This window comes from Pan paniscus, chromosome 6 (assembly GCF_029289425.2).
Source record: "Pan paniscus chromosome 6, NHGRI_mPanPan1-v2.0_pri, whole genome shotgun sequence".
Taxonomy (NCBI): domain Eukaryota; kingdom Metazoa; phylum Chordata; class Mammalia; order Primates; family Hominidae; genus Pan; species Pan paniscus.
The window spans coordinates 49,578,431-49,600,367 of NC_073255.2; the positions used below are offsets into that span (position 1 = coordinate 49,578,431).

Sequence of the window (21,937 nt, forward strand, 5' to 3'; positions counted from 1 at the left end):
CTAAGCCACTACTACCATCACCACCCTCCAGGTTAAAAAAAAAAAAAAAAAAAAAGCCAGATTTGCTTTGTTTTAATAAAACAAACAGGGCTTGGAAAATGTAGAGTTTGCTTTTAAGACTTAAAAAACAAAACAAAACAAACAAAAAAAACCTCTCCGAAAGCATTAGATAAATAAAGGCTGTAGTTCCCAAACCATGCTTGAATCAGAATCACCTTGGGAGATTCGTGGGCCCACCCTGAGACTCACTGATTCAGTACCAGGGTTGGAGCCTAGAAACAAGCCTTTTTATAAATCTCCAAGGAGATCAAAATACACAATTGTGTTTGCAAACTACCACCATTAATCCCGTGCTGGACACTTATGGCTCCTTTTAGTCTTAATTTGGCCAGGAAACAATGAGAATATTTCATCAGGTCTAGTCAGATGTTGGAGACTTTGCAGAATACCAGTTCACTGTGCATTCCTGGAGCCTGAGAAAATGCTGATGTAAGGTATTCAAGCGCTAGTGATTCTTGAACTGTGCTTTTTGCCGTACTCTAGCTGATATATTATGTCAGGAGAGATGCCAAACTGGATAAAAGAATGTATGGTGTCATTTGACAGTCTTCCTCTTTGATACAGCAAGATGAAACAAGCATATAATGCCACAGAAAGAGCTCTTCCAGCATTATTCTTTCTCAGACTGAGATGCACTTTCAGGTGAGGTGTTGTCTTCCCCCACAGTGCTGCAGCGAATATTAGTGCTTACTCAGTTGGTTCCCGCTGAGTGATTGGAGTCGGGAGATGGGAGGGTTGTACCTGTGACTGCTGAGTATTGCCTGCAGAATGGGCTCAGAACGCATAGTTCAGGAATTTCAGGAGAAGACGACGGTCCTTAATCCAAGGCTGGGGGTTGTTTGCACGCTGCTGTGCTGCCCTGTGGTGCACCCCTGCCTGGAGCTCCAACAGACAAGTTGACTTCTGGTGACTGTTTCTCCTTCACTTCTTAGTCCCCCTCCTCCAGCTTTTTGACATTCACCACATACATATATTATTGTCATATGATCTGTTCTTCTATATCAGTTCTTCATTTTCTACTTTAATTCCTCCTTAACTATTGTATTGATTTTTGATTGACTTACCCAGTGCCTTTTCATGGACCTCTCTTCCCACCCCCAAAATTGGTTATCTTTGGGACCTTGAAATAAATTTGTCTCTAAATTATGAATAATTGGTGTACTTAACTAACATATGCATAATATGAATTTTATTGTGACTTACCTGTCATACTCTAATAGCCTCAGCTTCTATTTATTGCTAAAGTTTGTGTTTCTGGCTGTAAAATATTACTTATTTCACATATATCAGGGGCTTTTTATATGATTTTTTTCTTCTCTTTTTGCTCACCTGGGGAGTTCCTTCCCCTTTCCATAAACTGTGGTCCCTGCATGGCTGTGCCCCATCCCTCCTCATCTGGCTTGTCCTGCCCACATCGCCCTGCAGGGTTCTATGGCCTGGATGAGTCTGACCTCGACAAGGTCTTCCACTTGCCCACCACCACTTTCATCGGGGGACAGGAATCAGCACTTCCTCTGCGGGAGATCATCCGTCGGCTGGAGGTAAGAGCAGTTTCTGGAAAAATCTAATGGACTTCTTAAGAACTTGTATTGGCAGGATGGCTTTGAGACTAGTTTTATTTTTTTTCTTTGTCCTATCTTTCTATTTTATTTTTTCTCTGAGACAGAGTTACTGTCACCCAGGCTAGAATGCAGTGACACAGTTTGGCTCACTGCAGCCTTGACCTCCCAGTCTCAAACCATCCTCCCACCCCAACCTCTTGTATCTGGGACTACTGGTACACACCACCATGCCCAGCTAATTTTTTTTTTTATTTTTTATTGTAGAGATGAGGTGTTGCTGTGTTCCTCAGGCTGGTCTCAAATGCCTGGGCTCAAGTCATCCTCCTACCTCGGCCTCTCGAAGTGCTGGGATTACAAACATGAACCTGTCTGTCTTTTTAAAAATTGTAAGGGAAGGAGGACTTTTGTGGCTATTGTTGCCATTTTATAGATAGAAACCAGTGGTTTTGTGATCAGCCATAGAGAGGGGAAGTAAACTCTGCTTTCAGATCCCACTAGGAGTTTACTACAGATGGAAGGAGAGTCACTTCAACCCTGAGGGACAGGCCTCAAGTCAGGGGTGGCTTCCTGCACAGCTCAGTGTCAGGGCTGCTGAGTGGTGGCCACTCTTCTTTCCTCTCTCCCTCTGTTCCTCTCATCCTTGTGTTTTGTTTCATTTTTTTCCTTCTCTCTGGACTCTGTTAGTACTAAGCCTGCCAGGAAATTCTTTCATTCACACACATTATAGACAGTGGCTAAGAGTTGTGGCTCTGCTGTTAGGCTACCTGTGTCTAGTTCTTCCATCCTGGGCAAGTCATAGCCTCCCTCAGTATAAGGGTGACTTCTATGCCCATTGCAGAGGGGAGAATGGATTTGATGAGAGGTGCATGCCAAGAGTTGGCTATTACTGTTACTTAATGCTGTTCCTGGTATTCAGAGCTAAAGGATCGAGGTTAAAATAAACTGAGGAAATACCCTGGAATGGGGACCCTCAGAATTGAGTATATATATCAGCTGGGGTCCTGCCTATCATGCAGAGTCTGAATCCTGACGTCCCTAACTAACCCAGGTTGAACCACACTGGCCATCAGGGCTCTCTGAGGCTGTTCCTCTCATGGCTGGACATTAGAACCACCTGGAGAGCTTACAGAACTGATATCCAGGCCACAGCCCAGGTCCCCTAAATCAGAAGCCCTCTAGCACCCCAGGGATTAATGCTTGCTGCCGCAAGTGAATTTTAATTTAAAACTCTCTTGTCAGTGTTTCCACAGTTGGCTGCACAGTGGCTTAAAAAGATCTGAGTGTCCAGGCCAGACACAGTGTCTCACGCCTATAGTCCCAGCACTTTGGGAGGCCGAGACAGGTGGATCACAAGGTCAGGAGTTCAAGACCAGCCTGGCCAAGATCGTGAAACGCCATCTCTATTAAAAATAGAAAAATTAGCGGGGTGTGATGGTGGGCTCCTGTAATCCCAGCTACATGGGAGGCTGACGCAGATAATTGCTTGAACCTGGGAGCGGGAGGTTGCAGTGAGCGAAGATCACGCCACTGCACTCCAGCCTGGGCAACAGAGCAAGACTCCATCTCAAAAACAAAAAAAAACTGAGTGTCCAGTGCTGGCATTTTCTGTAGTTTGTGATGAGCATCCTGAAGTATTGTCAGCATCTCAGCTTGGAGCTGCTTCACCGCCTGCCTTCCTCACTTGTTGAGGAGAAAGGGGTAGAAACCAGAACTATGTGCCAGCATCAGAAGCTTGTGGCCAATGGGATGTATTGGGCACCAGGGGGGAGTGATAAGGATTAATCCAAGAAGAATGAACCTTTGGGTCCTTCCTGTCACCTTTATCTGCACCCACATCACCACACTGACCATAGTTTCTAGTTCTGCCTACTAGCCACATGTTACTATTGAGCACTTGAAATGTACAAAATATTTGAATGACTTTTTAAATGTTGAAAAGATAATGTTTGATACATCGGGTCAAATAAAATAGGAAAATTTAATGTGGGTCTACTAGAAAAACAAATTACATATGTGGCTTACATAATGTTTCTGTTGAATGTTGCTGATCTGTGAAGTTCTTGTGTTGCCTGGACCCCCCACAAATGGCACCCCATATAGCTTCTCCAAGTGGCCCTACCCCCAAGTTATTTCACTGCTCATGTGTTCCACCCAGTTCCTTCAGTGTATTTTCTGTTACAACAGCCATCTGGTGATACCAGTCTGTGCTGAGAGCAGACTCAGCACTAGTACCTTTTACCTCAGAGGAGTCCCCTGTGGGGAGCCCGGCAGCTTTTTTTTTTTTTTTTTTTTTGAGACAGGATCTCACTCTGTCACCCAGGCTGGAGGGCAGTGGCACAATCATGGCCCACTGCAGCCTCAACCTCTGGGATTAACCAATCCCCCTACTTCAGCCTCCTGAGTAGCTGGGACTATAGGAGCGCACCACCATGCCTGGCTAATTTTTGTATTTTTTATAGAGATGAGATCTCACCATGTTGCCCAGGCTGATCTTGAACTCCTGGAGTCAAGTGATCCTCTTGCCTTCGTCTCCCAAAATGCTGGGATTACAGGCATGAGCCACTGCTCCTGGCCCCAGCAGCTCATCCTTAAACATGCTCTCACATTGGAAAGCTCCCATGGAGTCACTGTCTCCATAGCACGTCACAGTGTCACCTCTCAGGGGCCTCTTCAGCACCTTCCTTCCCAGAGAGCAGAATGAGGGGCGGAGGCATTGATGTCCCTATGGCTAACTTCCTCTCTGAATCTTGAATCCCAGCTAATTTCGATTTCGTCATATAAAGGGGGTGGAGGGCCTGAAGCACATTGAAGGGCTGCCTCCCTTTCAGTCCAGTTGATGCCAGAGCCCTGGAGTTGGCTCTTGTTGTCTGAGATGGTTGGACCTGTACCCAGGAGTCTAAGGCTGTACGCGCTCCTGGCCCCAGAGCAGCCCCAACTTAGAAGACTCCATTTTCACATCAGTTTACAGACATTTGCATAAAGTTCTCATCACCCTGCCTGATGGTGATGCTTTACTTACATTTAATGTGTGTGTATGTTAGATTGGTGATATAATCAGACAGATCTTAAGCTATTGATCACGTGATGTGGTGGTCAATTTGTACCTTTTTCAAAAATTAGAGGAAATTCAACTTATTGGCTTCCTAAAAATTGTCTCATTAGAGGGAAAAACAAAGAATCAGCCCCTGAATCTTGCTGCCCTTTTCTCCTGGAGACAGGGCCAAGAACAGGAAAAACACAGCATGATCTAGTGGCCCGGTAACTACATCTCCAAGTTAATTGTTAAAGTAATGCTGATGTTGGAGAGATACTGATTTCTAGAGTTTTTAACCCAATAGTTTCTTCTGTTCAATAATGGAAATTCTGCCACCGTCAGGTGTAAAAGGGAGAGAGGAAAGGCATGGGCAGAGCCTGGGTAGCACAGTTCTGCCAGCTCTGTAATTGGAAACAGCAGTAGTGATGAAGGGAAGAGTCCTTCCCTCACAGCACCCCTCACCAGTGGGTCATTTGGGGTCGTGATGATGAAGAAGGGACAGATAGCCAGTTACTGGGTTTGCAACTCAGGCACGGACCCCATCCAAAGAGGGTAGGTCCTCTTTGAAGGTTCTCATTAACAGCCACTCTGGGGCCTGCCATGTCTTCTTGAATGGGTTTCTGCAGAAATGTAGTTTCTTCTGCTGGTCAGTACCTTGGGCACTATGGATCCCCAAGTGTCTGTAAAGGTGAGATGGTACAGTGGACTGATGTTGACTCTGAAATTAGGGATTAGGGGGCCAACTACACCCTCTTCTTGTATTTTTTGTGCATCTAATTTAGAAGTTCATAGTTTTATCTTAGATGTGATTAGAAAATATGGTTTGTGGGGCTGGGCGCGGTGGCTCAAGCCTGTAATCCCAGCACTTTGGGAGGCCAAGGCGGGTGAATTACGAGGTCAGGAGATCGAGACCATCCTAGCTAACACAGTGAAACCCCGTCTCTACTAAAAATAGAAGAAAATTAGCTGGGCATGGTGGCGGGCACCTGTAGTCCCAACTACTCGGGAGGCTGAGCCAGGAGAATGGCGTGAACCCGGGAGGCAGAGCTTGCAATGAGCCGAGATCGTGCTACTGCACTCCAGCCTGGGCAACAGAGCAAGACTCCATCTCAAAAAAAAAAAGAAAGAAAAGAAAAAAAAGAAAATATGGTTTGGGGTCATCTTAGTCCATTTTGTATTGCTATAAAGTATAAAGGAATATCTGAGGTTGGATAATTTATAATGAAAAAGGGGTTATTTGGCTCACAATCTAATTGGGCATCTGCATTTGGTGAGGGCCTCAGGCTGCTTCCACTCCCAGTGGAAGGCAGAGGGGAGCCTGCTTGTGCAGAGATCACATGGTGGGAAGGGAAGCAAGAGAGAGTGTGGGGAGGTGCCAGGCTCTTTTTAGCAACCAGCTCTCTCAAGAACTAATAGAGCAAGAACCCACTCACCTCTGAGCAAGGGCATTAATCTATTCATGAGGGATCCACCCTCACAAACAAAACATCTCCCATGTGGCCCCACTTCCAACATTGGGGATCAAATTTCATCATGAGGTTTGTGGGGGAACAAAACGGGTTAATAAAAATATCTTAAATAGCCGGGCGTGGTGGCTCATGCCTGTAATTCCAGCACTTTGTGAGGCCGAGGTGGGCGGATCATGAGGTCAGGAGATCGAGACCATCCTGGCTAACAAGGTGAAACCCCGTCTCTACTAAAAATACAAAAAAAGAATTAGCCAGGCGTGGTGGCATGCACCTATAGTCCCAGCTACTCGGGAGGCTGAGGCAGGAGAATCGCTTGAACCCGGGAGGCGGAGGTTGCAGTGAGCTGGGATCGCACCACTGCACTCCAGTCTGGGCGACAAAGCGAGACTCCGTCTCAAAAAAAAAAAAAAAATGCCAGACGCGGTGGCTCACGCCTGTAATCCCAGCACTTTGGGAGGCTGAGGCAGGCAGATCACGAGGTCAGGAGATCAAGACCATCATGGCTAACATGGTGAAACCCTGTCTCCACTAAAAATACAAAAAATTAGCCGGGTGTGGTGGCGGGCGCCTGTAGTCCCAGCTACTTGGGAGGCTGAGGCAGGAGAATGGTGTGAACCCAGGAGGCAGAGCTTGCAGTGAGCCGAGATTGTGCCACTGCACTCCAGCCTGGGTGACAGAGCAAGACTCCATCTCAAAAATAAATTAATTAATTAATTAATTTTTTTAAAAAAACCTTAAATACTAGGGTCTTTCCCAGCAGCACTTTCTCTTTTAGTTCCTAGGCAAGATTTTTCTTCTGTTGACTTGGATAATAACTAGAGTATTGTGGTTGGCCATAATTTTGAGTTTAGGCAAAGTTTGCTTTGTTTCATGGTCACGGAGCTTGTGTACAGGGATAGCCCACCCTCCTCTGCAAAGAACAGGGCTGGTCTCAGATTCAGCACATCCTTTAACTGCTCATGCCAGCTGGTCTCATTGTCTGTTGTGAAAACCAAGTGGGGTCATGGATGAGAGCTGCTGAGCAGGACCTAACACTCTAAGTACTCTGGCAGCAGTGGCTGCTGTAAAGGCAGTTAGAGGAGGCTTTGGGGGTCTGTAAAGTGTCTGTTGGCCCACATTAGGGCCTATCTTCTTTTTATTCCATGCTGACTTGCAGTTTGCTCTCATACTCTCATTCTGGTCCTCCAGGGCAGCTGTGCAGGTCGAGTTTTGGGCCTCTGCAGGAGTACCAGGATGAGGGCAGCCCGAGAGGGATTTCTTTTTGTTTTTTGGTTTTCTTTTTTTTGAGATGGAGTCTCGCTCTGTCACCCAGGCTGGAGTGCAGTGGCATGATCTTGGCTCACTGCAACCTCCGCCTCCTGGGTTCAAGCGATTCTCCTGCGTCAGCCTCCTGAGTAGCTGGGATAACAGGCACATGCCACCATACCTGGCTAATTTTTGTATTTTTAGTAGAGACGGGGTTTCACCATATTGGTCAGGCTGGTCTCAAACTCCTGACCTTGTGATCTGCCTGCCTCAGCCTCCCAAAGTGCTGGGATTACAGGCGTGAGCCACCGCGTCTGGCCCCGAGATGGACTTCTAAGAGCCTGGTGCCTCCTCTCGCTCCTGGCACCTCTCCTCTTCCTGAATTCCTCCCTGCCGCTCTGCAGATCTGGATGCTGCTTCCTCACCCAGCTGTGCAGTGTGAACGTGGTACAGGACATCTTGATCTGCTCAGGATCCTGACTTTTGTCTTATGGGCAATCTTGCTTCCTGAGGCAGAAGGATCATTTGAGCCCAGGAGTTCAAGACCAGCCTGGGTAACATAGTGAGACCTCATCTCTCCAAAAAATTCAAAACATGAGGCAAAAAGATCACTTGAGCTCAAGAGGTTGAGGCTGCAACGGGCCCTGATAGTGCTATTGCACTCCCGCCTCGATGACAGAGACCCTGCCTCAAAAAAAAAAAATAAATAAATAATTTTTAAAACCTGCAAATCTTTAACAGCATTGAGCCTATGACACCCTATGGGCATTTCCTGTCATGGGTGCTGGTACAGGTCTGACCTTGATGACAGCCTGTCTTCCCTGGGGAAGGACCCAGTTCCACAACTGTTGCGGTCTGTGCTTCTTGCCACAAAAGTAACAGAGTAGAACTGGGGTTGTCCCTTGGCCTGCCCTTAGAAGGCTAGGAGGTTCTCTGTGTACAAGTGACCCAGGTCCCTGAAGGAAGCACTTCATGACCCTATAAAGAGGGCTTCTGCCTGGCACCCACTCCATCCCATCCTCAGTCACACTTGATTGGGGTACATTTCAGAACAAGCCTCCTGCTCCTCCCCTCCTTCTGGCTGAATGGGCAGTCGGCAGTCTTCATTCAGCCAGGCCTGGTTAGAAATCCCCTTGACTGTGTGTTTCTGTATGGAATAGATGGCCTACTGCCAGCATATTGGGGTGGAGTTCATGTTCATCAATGACCTGGAGCAGTGCCAGTGGATCCGGCAGAAGTTTGAGACCCCTGGGATCATGCAGTTCACAAATGAGGAGAAACGGACCCTGCTGGCCAGGCTTGTGCGGTCCACCAGGTATGGGTCTGGCCCTGGGCCATGGGGCAGACATTCCCAGGGAAGCAGTGACCCTGTCTGTGTTGATCGGGCCTGTGTGCAGCCTGTTGGCCGAGGTGAGAGGGGGTTTGGGGTGGTACAGGCAAAGCTCCATCTGCACATGTGTGAAGAGACACCAGACAAGTAGAGTCAGCCTTCAGAGCAACCTCCGCCTCCTGAATTCAAGCGATTCTCTTGCTTCAGCCTCCTGAGTAGCAGGGATTACAGAGGCACACCACCACGGCTGGCTAATTTTTATATTTTTAGTAGAGATGAGGTTTCACCATGTTGGCCAGGCTGGTCTCGAACTCCTGACCTCAGGTGATCTGCCCACCTCGGCCTCCCAAGGTGCTGCGATTACAGGTGTGAGCCTCCATGCCTGGCCAGAATCCCCTCTTTTTTGTCAGGAAGAGTGACATTGCCCTTCAAGGTGGCTTGGTTCCCTGTCCAGGTTTGAGGAGTTCCTACAGCGGAAGTGGTCCTCTGAGAAGCGCTTTGGTCTAGAAGGCTGCGAGGTACTGATCCCTGCCCTCAAGACCATCATCGACAAGTCTAGTGAGAATGGCGTGGACTACGTGATCATGGGCATGCCACACAGGTACAGCCAAGGGCGCGCCCAACCTGGTTTCTCACCATCCCTGTGGGCTGTGTAGGAGGCACCAGGTAAAGGCACTGAGAGAGCAGCTGTTTCCTCCTTGAGTGCCAGTTGTGAGTCTGGGCTCATCTGGTACCTGAGGGTGTATTGCTTTGCAGGGGATTCTCACATTGCCTGCCTCTGGAGGACTGCAAAGTCACGGTCACGTCCAGAGCCACATGTAGTTTCAGACTGGCATTTGGCCTTACAGTGCATCTTTATGAAAGTTAAACCCAAGTTCCCTTGTTGGGGTCTAACCTGGAGGGAAGGCTGCTTCCTGACATTGAAGGGGAGGCCAAGACTGTGAAAATAGGGAAGGTGTGGGGAGGGAGGAGGGTAAGGAAGCCTCAGGCCCATGGCATTGCTGCATCTTCTATCTTTCTGCTGCCCACCGTGGCCTTGATTGCCCAGCACGGAGAGGCTCGGTTCCCACATTAGCTCCAGTTTACAGCTATCCTTGGGCTGCAAACCGAGGAGGTGCCGTGTCCTGGGGGGAGGGGGAGGGGGGATTGTAACACCCTCATCTGCCATCTGGAAGCCATGACCTCAGGCTCTGCTCACCCTACTCGCCCATACGTTCCAGAGGGCGGCTGAACGTGCTTGCAAATGTCATCAGGAAGGAGCTGGAACAGATCTTCTGTCAATTCGATTCAAAGCTGGAGGCAGCTGATGAGGTGAGGCACCTGCATAGAGACACATCCAGCATAGCCCCAACTTACACAAGACCCCTGGCTCCACTTCTTTCTTAGAATGACTTACGGGGGGTTGGTTCTTCTGTACCATTTGTGATTTGCCTTCCTTGTTGGAAGAATTTTAGTGTTGGGACAAAGGTGGCCAGTGGCCCACCTCCTGGTCAGAGGTCCAGCAGCCCCACTCTGAGTGCAGGGGTGTGTCCCCTCTGGCTGAGGGACATTCTCCTTATGCCCTGGATGGGAATGATCCTGGGAAAAGGCCTCCATATCCTTCTGCGTTGGGTTTCTGGGAGTAGAAATCCCATATAAGGCTGGGCATGGTGGCTCACATCCGTAACCCCAACACTTTGGGAGGCTGAGGCAGGTGGATCACGTGAGGTCGAGAGTTTGAGACCAGCCTGACCAACATGGAGAAACCCCATCTCTACTAAAAATACAAAATTAGCCGGGCGTGGTGGCGCATGCCTGTAATCCCAGCTACTCGGGAGGCTGAGGCAGGAGAATCGCTTGAACCCAGAAAGTGGAGGTTGCAGTGAGCCAAGATTGCGCCATTGCACTCCAACCTGGGCGACAAGAGCGAAACTCCATCTCAAAAAAAAAAAAAAAAAAATTCCCGTATAAAAGGGCTCTTTTGGAGACTGAGCATCTCCTTGGCCAGGGTGCAAATTCACTGTTTACCCCATCAGGGCTCCGGAGATGTGAAGTACCACCTGGGCATGTATCACCGCAGGATCAATCGTGTCACCGACAGGAACATTACCTTGTCCTTGGTGGCCAACCCTTCCCACCTTGAGGCCGCTGACCCCGTGGTGATGGGCAAGACCAAAGCCGAACAGTTTTACTGTGGCGACACTGAAGGGAAAAAGGTAAGGCCCAGAGAGAGGCGTGCAAGGCAGATCGTCAAGGCCCCATGTTCCAGCATGGAGTTCCGCTCACCAACATAACCCAGAGCCCTGGGTGCATCTAGACTTTAAAAAAGTATTTAAAGTCGGCCGGGCGCAGTGTCTCACGCCTGTAATCCCAGCACTTTGGGAGGCCGAGGAGGGCAGATCACCTGAGTTCGGGAGTTGGAGACCAGCCTGACCAACATGGAGAAACTCCATCTCTACTAAAAATACAAAATTAGCCGGGCGTGGTGGCGCGCGCCTGTAATCCCAGCTACTCAGGACGCTGAGGCAGGAGAATCGCTTGAACCCAGGAGGTGGAGGTTGCAGTGAGCCGAGATTACGCCATTGCACTCCAGCCTGGGCCAACAAGAGCGAAACTCTGTCTCAAAGAAAAAAAAAAAAAATATATATATATATATATATATATATGTATATGTATGTATGTGTGTGTGTGTATATATATATATATATTTAAAATCAACTTTTAAAGAATAGCAATAGTAAAACAGTCCTGCTTACAGTGTTCCTTTTCCTGAAGTTGTAATTGTCAGAACTATGTGGGAAGTTTGCTTTTGTCTTCACCAAATCTGTTAAGGAGCCAGGTTGCAGTTATTCTGAATGGACAGAGATGTTTTCACTGAAAAGGAGGGGAGTCTGAGAGTCTCTGTAAGGAAAAAGTGTAGGTGAGCCTGAAGGAGAAATTGTAGAACTGAGACTTGTCAGGAGAGTCATGCTTGCTGTGATTAGAGGCGGGAGTTCACGGGCTGGTAGGAGACGGAGGAGGGCACAGACTGCAGGCAGGTGGGGTCCTGCTTCACCATTTCTGGTCATGTGACTGAGTGTTGGGGGTTGACTCGCCTGCCTGCTTGTGTAGAAATAGTCTCAACAGATTGTAACAATTTGCCCTTATTTAACTTCAAGATAGAATCTTGTCTGACAAATTTTATATTTCCTATTAATGATGACCTAAAAACCAAATAATCAGAAAAAAAATCAAATATTTGTAATGTCTTATGTATGGGTTCTGGGAAACATATAAAGAAGGCATCACCACTTTTCTCTCCAGAGCCTCCTGTTCTTTTTAGAAAAAAGGTCGTGTGTAAAGAAGCAAATAGCACATACACGGCATGATAGGAAACTGGAGTTAGCCATGAAGAGCTTTGGAAGAGGTGTGCAGGGGTGTGGGCTAGAGTTGGACCAAGGATAGAAGGCAGACCCCTTAGTAGCAGAGCAGGTAGTTGTCATTTTATTTGAGAAGTGGCAGGATTTAGGGAGGTGGGAAGGGAAGAATGTTTTCTGGAGATGAAAGGTAAGAGCAAAGATGTAGGGGGAATTGGGGACACAGAGCAGGGAGGGGCCGGCCTCCTAGTTGTGCCCTGGAAAGAAGTCAGGTCTACGTTAGAAGTGGAACCAATTGGCCAGGCGCGGTGGCTCACGCCTGTAATCCCAGCACTTTGGGAGGCTGAGGCGGGTGGATCACCTGAGGTCAGGAGTTCGAGACCATCCTGGCTAACACAGTGAAACCCCATCTCTACTAAAAATACAAAAAAAAAATTAGCCGGGCATGGTGGCACGCGCCTGTAGTCTCAGCTACTCAGGAGGCTGAGGCAGGAGAATTGCTTGAACCTGGGAGGCAGAGGTTGCAGTGAGCTGAGATCACGCCACTGCACTCCAGCCTGGGTGACAGAGGGAGACTCCTTCTCAAAGGAAAAAAAAAAAAAAAAGAAGTGGAACCAATTATTACTTTACCAGGTTCTATAATTTTAAATACTGTAAATCTACTACGGTCATGCTTACAGTGTTAGAGGAAGGGAAACTGTCATCATAGGTAATGGAGCCTGGGCTGGGGAAGTGATTCCCGCATCGATCAATGCTCACTGTAAAGAACGAGTATGACCCACAGGGACGCAGAGGTCATTCCATGGCTTCAAGCTCATGGGCCAGGACAGTGCCACAGAAACTTCAACTAGATGCAAAGAGGCCTTAGCTCTGTTTGGGGAACCTGCAGCCCCCGCAGGCAGTAACAACACTGGGTGTCTGGGATGGCCTGGGCTAAGGCAAGATCGGCATGGGGAGACCAGCATTGTGTTGACCAGTGCCTCTGGTATTTGCACCCTCCTTGGCTAGGACACTCGCCCAGGCATTTGGGCTGAGTAGTGGAATGAGATTACCGAAAACTTTGGGTGATTCCCACATTCATAGATTGTAGACAGAAATCCACTCTAGCAGTACTCACCTCATAATGCTGGAAATTTCCCAAAAAGGAATGAAATCATTAGAGTAAAAGTGATAGAGTATATTTTAAACTGCTACAGATGGTCACACTGATTGGTCCCTTCATGCGATGCCAGGACAGGAGAGGCTGGTTAGTCCCTGATTTGCTCATAAGTCTGCATGTAGCTGAGTCCGAACTGTCAGTCCCTTTGTTTTCCAGTCTACACAAACCTTGTTGTCACAAGTTTGCCCTTGCCCCAATGTGGATAGCTGCCAGGCCCTCTTTCTGAGCCTCCTCATCACCTTGCCTCAAGCCCTCACATGTCCCCAGCAGGGTCAGTGTGGGGTCATTGCAGGCTCAGCCATCTGCCTGTTCTTCTTACTCCTCTTGACACCCATAGGACATGATTTGATTTCTGTTAAATCCAGAAACTCAGGGAGCTGAAGTGTGTGTTATGTAACTCTCAGCATTTTTCGTGAAGAATTACATACTTTCTGTAAGTGCAGCTGAGGTCATCCCATAACCTCATGCGTGATTGTGAAACAGACCTGATTTGGCTCAGTGCTAATATGGCCTTTGGGATCTTTGTTCATGAAAGCATTTCCTCAGTGCAGCAATGCAACCTGCTGCAAAGGGAGAACCCGCTCCTGCCAGAGGTACGGCTCAGGCTGCCAGACACAAGGAGATTCCCCATGTGTCCTGGCTGTGATTTCAGCAGACAGTTACCACAGTGCAGTATGGCATGGTAGTCGCAGTACAACATCACCAGGATGATCAAGAGCAAATGCCATGACAAGAGGAAGACTGACTACAGGTGCCCTGTCAGCAGAAGACAGACTGGACAGAAAAGTATCTGCAGGAAGAAACAACACACTATCGGGATCAGGAAAGCATGAAATGTCAGTGACTCAAAACCAATGGCTTTTACACTCAGGCAGCCTGGGCATCGTAGCAAAGCTGCACACCTCCAAGGGGGCCCCGTAAGCAAACCAGATCCTTACGTCCACATGCTGCTATCCTAGTGAGCACCTGCCACATCCACCAAAAGGCAGGACACCTGCAGTTCTGTTTTTAAAAATTCTAGGTTTTGTCCCTGACACACAAATCATGGGTCTTAACCAAGGATGACTCAGCACAGCACTGAGGACCAGGGTAATCACAAGAACTCAGGGAGGTGCAGGTCACTAGGCCCGTAGGCTGAGGACACAGCAGGAGAGGGTGTGTTATATATCACCTTGGCTAGCCACAGCGTCCAGTTTTTTTTTTTTGCTAAACACCCATCTAGATGGCATTTTGTAAAGATAAGATTAACGTTTAAACCAGTAGATTTTGAGTAAAGTAGAAGACCTTGCACAATGTGAGTGGGTTTCATCCAGTCAGTTCAAGGCCTTCGAGAAAAAACTGAGGTTCCCAGAAAAGAAGGAATTCTGCCTCCAGACAGCCTTCACACTTAAGCTGCAACATCAGCTCTGCTGTGGGTCTCCAGCCTGCCAGCCCGCCCTGCAGACTTTGCACTTGCCAGCCTGATTCCTTAAAAGTCCATCTTTCTCGGCCAGGCACGATGACTCATGCCTGTAATCCCAGCACTTTGGGAGGCTGAGGCAAGAGGAGTGCTTGAACCCAGGAGTTTGAGACCAGCATGACCAACATGGTGAAACCTCGTGTCTACAAAAAAATGCCAAAATTAGCCAGGCATGGTGGCATGTACTTGTATTCCCTGCTACTTGGGTGACTGAGGTGGGAAAATCACTTGAGCTTGGGAGGCAGAAGTTGCAGTGAGCTGAGATCGTGCCACTGCACTCCAGCCTGGGTGAAAGAGTGAGACCCTGCCTCAAAAAAAAAGAAAAAGCAGAAAAGAAAGAAAGAAAATCATTCTCTCTCTCCCTCTTCCTCTTCACCCTCTCAGTTCTGTCTCTCTGGAGAGCTCTGACTAATACAAGGGTTTTAAAGAAGTATAGGCTGTGTATCCAAGGAGTAGAGGTGGTGGGCTTACATGATTGTGGCATTGGGGACACTGAGCAAATGAGTAAACATATCAAAGGCAGTGAGGATGGAGTGTCTTGCAGTTGTAGGAGATATTTATAGGTGTGGAAGGAGGTGGCCTAGAAAGTGTTGGATTAAAATTTGGAGGTATCAATACAAACTCATAGTTTTATTGCATACACACACACACACACACACACACACACACACACACACACACAGAAATAGCCATGTATATGTGCGCCTGCATACGCACACATGTATTTTTTAGATGTATGCGGAATGGGCCTAGAAATGATGATATCCTGGCAGTGATGAGCACACAAATACTGGTCTTAAATCCCATCCTCTACTGGAGGAAGCTGGCTTCTTAGAGAAACAGCTGATATTGTACAGGGCTGGACAGGGACAGTACAACATGGAAGCTACAATGTTCTGTTGGTCAGGAAGCAAGGAGGTGCTCATGAATGAAAGAGACCTGTCCCTGTTCACAGGAAAGGGAGGCAGCTGGACGGAGCTGCTCTCCATATCAACCTGGAACAGTGTGAGCATTAAAATAACTAACAATATTAATGCAACCTGTCGAATAAAATAGGAACCATGAGTACATACTAACACGAGTAAATAAACAAGGGAGAAGGGAAAGCTCTTCCTTGCAGAGAATGCCAACTAATAAATTTAGGAGTAATCGAAACTGGTGTTTGCCATCCATCAACCACCCAAGGGGCTGGTTCAGACGCAGTTGTCAATACTGCTGAGGCTGGGGTGGAGGTTTGAGGAGGAACAGGATGTAAAGTTTCTTCTCACAAAATACTACCACTATACTCATTGCCAAGGAAAACAATGGTGAGTGAAAGGGAGGATAGCAGACAGCAGCCTCCCAGGTGAGCAGAGTTAACCTGACCTGATGCAGTATGTCCTTCCCAAGTGGGGACCCAAGGTCTGTCAAGGGTGCAAAGACAAGAAGGATGAGGAGCTGCTCCTGGTTGGAGGAGCCAAAGAGACCTGGCAAGTGATGCTGCCCTCCCATGTGGGGTCTGGGGCCAATGGCTAAGCTAGTGCTGCCCTCCCGGAACAGAGGGTCCGGGTGGTCATGTTGGAGAGTGTCCTAGCAATGCATCAGGTCTACAGCTCTCTCAGTGCTGAGAACAGATGATGATGGCAGGGTGTGTTGGTGTTGAGCAGATATACCAAGGTGCTAGCATGTTGGAGATTTGGGGCCCTGTGGACTTTCCTGCTACTTTCTATGTTTGAAATTATCTCAAAACGTTATTTTTTGAAAAACAAATGATGCATTTCCTCTGTTTACCTTGTGGACTTGGCAATCAGAACATTCTGGATTTGGGGTCTCCTTTGGTGTTTACAGGTCATGTCCATCCTGTTGCATGGGGACGCTGCATTTGCTGGCCAGGGCATTGTGTACGAGACCTTCCACCTCAGCGACCTGCCATCCTACACAACTCATGGCACCGTGCACGTGGTCGTCAACAACCAGGTACCTCACACCAGCCTGCGGCTTTGCTGCTCACATCAGTCTTACTTAGAATGACATCTCTGAGTCATTTAGGACGTTCACTGTTTTCCGATTATAAAAATACATCTGTTATTAAAAACCAGGTGCAGTGGCTCACGCCTGTAATCCTAGCACTTTGGGAAGCCAAGGCAGGAGGATTGCTTCAGCCCATGAGTTTGAGACCAGTCTGGGCAATATAGTGAGACCCCCTTTCTCTGCAAAAAAATTGAAAAATTAGCACTGGGTGGCCGGGCGCAGTGGCTCAGTCCTGTAATCCCAGCACTTTGGGAGGCCGAGGCAGGTGGATCACCTGAGGTCAGGAGTTCAAGCCTGGCCAATGTGGTGAAACCCCGTCTCTGCTAAAAATACAAAATTAGCCATGGGATCACATGACTGTGATCCCAGCTGCTTGGGAGGCTGAGGCAGGAGAATTGCTTGAACCCGAGAGGTGAAGGTTACAGTGAGCCAAGATTGCGCCATTGCATTCCAGCCTGGGCAACAAGAGCGAAACTCCATTTCAAAAAAAAAAAAAGAAAAGAAAAAAAGTTGGCACCGGGCATGGTGGCCCACACACGTAATCCCAGCACTTTGGGAGGCCAAGGTGGGCAGATCACTTGAGGCCAGGAGTTCGAGACCAGCCTGGCCAACATGGAGAAACCTCATCTCTACTAAAAATACAAAGCTACCTGCTTGGTGGCGCGCACTTGTAATCCCAGCTGCTTGGGAGGCTGAGGCACAAGAATCACTTGAAACCCTTGAGGCGGAGGTTGCCGTGAGCCAAGATCACACCACTAAGCCTGGGCGACAGAGCAGGAGTCTGTCTAAAAAAAAAATTAAAAAAATTAGGCATGGTGGTGCATGCCTGTGGTCCTAGCTACTTGGGGGTTTGAGATAGGAGGATCACTTGAACCTGGGAGGTCGAGGCTGCAGTGAGCCATGATTATGCCACTGCACTCTAGTCTGGGCAACAGAGTGAGACCCCGTCTTGAAAAAAATAAATAGGCTGGGCGTGGTGGCTCACGCCTGTAATCCCAGCACTTTGGGCGGCCGAGGCGGATGGATCATGAGGTCAAGAGATCGAGACCATCCTGGCTACCACAGTGAAACCCCGTCTCTACTAAAAATACAAAAAAATTAGGCGGGTGTGGTGGCGGGCACCTATAGTCCCAGCTACTTGGGAGGCTGAGGCAGGAGAATGGCGTGAACCCGGGAGGTGGAGCTTACAGTGAGCTGAGATCACGCCACTGCACTCCAGCCTGGATGACAGAGCAAGACTCTGTCTCAAAATAAATAAGTAAATAAATAAATAAAAAAGAAAAAAATAGATTTTAATACATTATTTTTAAGATGGCGTTATTGTTTTAGATTTTTGTTTGTTTGTTTGAGACCAGTCTTGCCCCATAGCTCACGCTGGAGTGTAGGGGCATGATGATAGCTCATTGCAGCCTTGAACTCATGGACTCAAGCATCTTCCTGCCTCAGCCTCCCGAGTAGCAAGGACTATAGACGTGCACCACCACTCCTGACTAATTTTTTTTTTATTTTGTGTAGAGGCGGGATGTCACTCTGTTACCGAGGCTGCTCTTGAACTCCTGGCCTCAAGTGATCCTCCCATCTTGGTCTCCCAAAGCACTGGGATTGTAGGTGTGATCCACCATGCCCGACAGGAATATTTTCTTCTGGTTCCACAGGCGTACAGATGGCCTGTGCATGGGGACGTTCTCTCTTTCTTTAAGAAACTGGGTTCCATGTACACAGCTTTATATCCACTCTTATTTACCACATATTTGCTCATATCATTACGTACCCTTTTAAAATAATTTTAATAGAAATATCTTATAACTTGTTTCATAAAATGGACTCTTAGGATTCTCATTTTTTATTTTCAGTAAGGCTGTGATGAACATTCTCATGAATATTTCTGCCCAGGCCTGATACATATCACCTGTTAGATTCTTCCACCAGCCGTATCTAAGGATTCCCCTCATCGATGCGTGTGAAGTTTCCATAACAGATATTCTAGTGCCTTTTAACTCTAGGCACTCTCCTAGGTACCAGGCAGAGCACCGGTGTGCTCCCTATCATCACAGACCTTATAGTTTAGTGCAGGGTCAGGGGGCTCATAGACAGTGCCATGAAGTGGGTGTGGGAGGTGTTCTGCAAGATACTGGGTTAGTCAGCAGACAAGTCACTGAGGATTTGACATTTAAATGGAAACTTCAAGGTAAGGTAGGCAAATATTGGGGAGCATCAGATCAAGTCAGGAGAGAGGTCCTAGTGTCTGAAGGAGTGGACAAGGCCATCGCAGCTCATCGTTAGTGCAAGAGAGAACTGCCATCAGCCAGCGCCTGAGGAAAGCTCCCAATGGCATTGGGAGGCCATTGGAGAGACTGACGCAAGGAAGTGATGAGATACTGGTTGGTTATAAAGATGATTTGTTATAGTTTAGAATTGATTAGAGGAGGACAGAGAAACACATGCAGCTGTCTCAGCAAGAAGTAGAGAGAGAAAGGGAAAAATTTAAATTTAAATAAGTAAATATGCTCACTAAGTAGCAAATACTAAAGAGCTCAAAATTTAAGAGGTCAAATACTAAGAGAGGGTAAGAACATTATCCAGTGTAAATATAACACACAATATGGTAAAAGCTACCACTTACTGCCTACTGTGTCCCAGATGCTGAATTAGGTACTTTATGTATATTAACTTAATTTGTAGGGTAGTTACCCATGCAGTGAGTGGTACTATTCCCATTTTACAGAAGTGAAAATTGAGGAGCAGAGAGATTGAATAGCTTACTAGAGGGAATGATAAGAGTCAGTATTTGATCTGCTTTCTTTGAAAGAATAGTATTAGAAGACCTGAAAAGTTCCCTGTACCAAGGGAACAGAGATGTCTAAAAAACCAACCTCACTACTGAACTGAGTTTTTTTCTTTTTTTTTTTTTTTTTTTTTGAAACAGAGTCTTGCTCTGTCACCCAGGCTGGAGTGCAGTGGCGTGATCTTGGCTCACTGCAACCTCCACCTCCCAGGTTCAAGCGATTCTCCTGCCTGTCTCCCAAGTAGCTGGGATTACAGGCACGTGCCACCACTCCTGGCTAATTTTTGTATTTTTAGTAGAGACGGGATTTCACCATATTGGTCAGGGTGGTCATGAACTCCTGACCTCATGATCCGCCTGCCTCAGCCTCCTAAAGTGCTGGGATTACAGGCATGAGCCACCGCTCCTGGCCTTTTTTCTATTTTTTTACTATGGTAAAATATACATAAAATTTACATTGTTAACTATTTTTAAGTGAACAGTTTAGTGGTATTAAATACATTCATAATATTGTGCAACCATCACCACCACCCATCTCCAAAACTGTTTCGTCTCCAACAGAAATTCCATACCCATTCAACATGAACTCCGAGTCCTTGCTTCCCTGACCCCCAGCCCCTGGCAACTATCCACCCTACTTTCTGTCTCTATGATTTTGAGTACTCTAAGGACTTCATATAAATGGAATCATAGTATTTGTCTTTTTGTGCCTGGGCTATTTCACTTAGCAGAATGTCCTCAAGGTCCATCCACGTTATAGCATGTGTTAGAGTTTCCTACCTTTTTAAGGCTGAATAATATTCCACTCTATAAGTAAAATATATCACATTTTGCTTATTCATTCATCAGTGGATACTTGGGTTACTTCCACATTTTCCTGTTATGAATAATGCTGCTATGATGCTATGAACATGTCTGTCCATATATCTCTTTGACACCCTGCTTTCTTTTTTTTTTCCCTTTGAGACAGGGTCTTGCTCTGTTGCCCAGGCTGAAGTGCAGTGGTGCGATCATAGCTCACTGCAGCCTCCAACTCCTGGGCTCATGCAGTCCCCCTACCTCAGCTTCCGAAATAGCTGGAATTACAGGTGTGCACCACCATGCCCAGCTAATTTTTTTTTAATTTTCTTGTAGAGTTAGGGTCTCTCTGTGTTGCCCAGGCTGCTCTTGAACTCCTGGGCTCAAGCAGTCCCTCCTCTGAGGCCTCTCAAAGTGCTGGGATTACAGGCATGAGCCACTGTGCCTGACTGAAATCCTGCTTTCCGTTCTTTGGAGTATATATCCAGAAGTGGAGTGGAATTGCTACATCATATGATAGTTCTATTTTTAACTTTTTGAGTAACTGCTTATTAGTTCTAATTTTCTTTCTTTCTTTTTTTTTTTTTTGAGGATTCTTTCTGGATGGACAGTCATGTGACTTCAAATAGAGAAAGTTATTTTCCTTCCTTTCCAATCCACATGTATCTATGCTTTGTATTTTCTTTTTTCTTATTGCACTGGCTAGGACCTCAGCACAGTGTCGAAGTGGATAAAAACGGACATCCTTTTCTTATTTCCAATTTTTGGAAGAAAGTGTTTAGTATTTGATCATTAAGTGTGATGTCAGCTGTAGCTTTTTTGTAGATGTCCCTTACCATGGCTAGGGGAGTTCCCTTCTGTCTCTAATCTGTGGACAGTATATATAATGAATGGATGCTTATTTTTGTCAGTGCTCTTCTGCATCCATTGAGATGACCATATAGTTTGCTAATGATGAAGTACATTAATTTTCAAATGTGGAATTTTTGTCTTATGTTCATGAGGGGTATTGATCTTTTGTTGTAATGCCTTTGTCTGGTTTTGCTATCAGGGTAATGCTGGCCTCGTGAAATGTTAAGAGGAGGTTCCTCTTCTATATTCTGAATGAGTTTCTGTATAATTAATATTATTCCCTTCCTAAATGATTGGTAGAATCCACCACTGAAAGACTTCTGGGCTTACAGTTTTCTTTGTGGGAAGGTTTTTATTTTCTTTTTTTTTTTTTTTTTTTTTTTGAGACGGAGTCTTGCTCTGTTGCCCAGGCCGGAGTGCAATGGCATGATCTTGGCTCACTGCAGCCTCCACCTCCTGGGTGCAAGGATTCTCCTGCTTCAGCCTCCTGAGTAGCTGAGACTACAGGCGCCTGCCACCACGCCCAGCTAATTTTTGTATTTTTAGTAAAGACAGATTTCACTATGTTGGTCAGGCTAGTCTCAAACTCCTGACCTCAGGTGATCCACCCGCCTCAGCCTCCCAAAGTGCTGGGATTACAGGCATGAGCCACCACACCCGGCCATATTTTTCTTTGTCTAGTTTTCAGAAGTTTGATGTATCTTGGCATGAATTTCTTTGGGATTTCTTGTTTGGGATATGCTCATGTTTTTAAAAAAATTTTTTTTTAATTTTTTTTTTTTTTTTTTTTTTTTTTCTGAGATGGAGTCTAGCTCTGTCACCCAGGCTAGAGTGCAGTG

The 21,937-nt window shown here is 46.9% G+C and overlaps 1 protein-coding gene across 8 annotated transcripts in view; it reads left to right on the top strand.

The window, feature by feature from the left end:
* Positions 1-21,937, top strand: part of OGDH (oxoglutarate dehydrogenase) — a 102,818-nt gene that overhangs the window by 59,271 nt on the left and 21,610 nt on the right. For 7 of the 8 annotated variants that reach the window (XM_034964036.2, XM_034964034.2, XM_034964033.2 and 4 more), the window contains 6 exons: positions 1,486-1,601; positions 8,531-8,685; positions 9,155-9,301; positions 9,921-10,011; positions 10,716-10,895; positions 16,481-16,609. In XM_034964036.2, coding sequence (XP_034819927.1) covers positions 1,486-1,601; positions 8,531-8,685; positions 9,155-9,301; positions 9,921-10,011; positions 10,716-10,895; positions 16,481-16,609 — 818 coding nt within the window. The remainder of the gene's footprint in view (positions 1-1,485; positions 1,602-8,530; positions 8,686-9,154; positions 9,302-9,920; positions 10,012-10,715; positions 10,896-16,480; positions 16,610-21,937) is intronic. The other variant, XM_034964037.2, reaches the window with a different exon arrangement.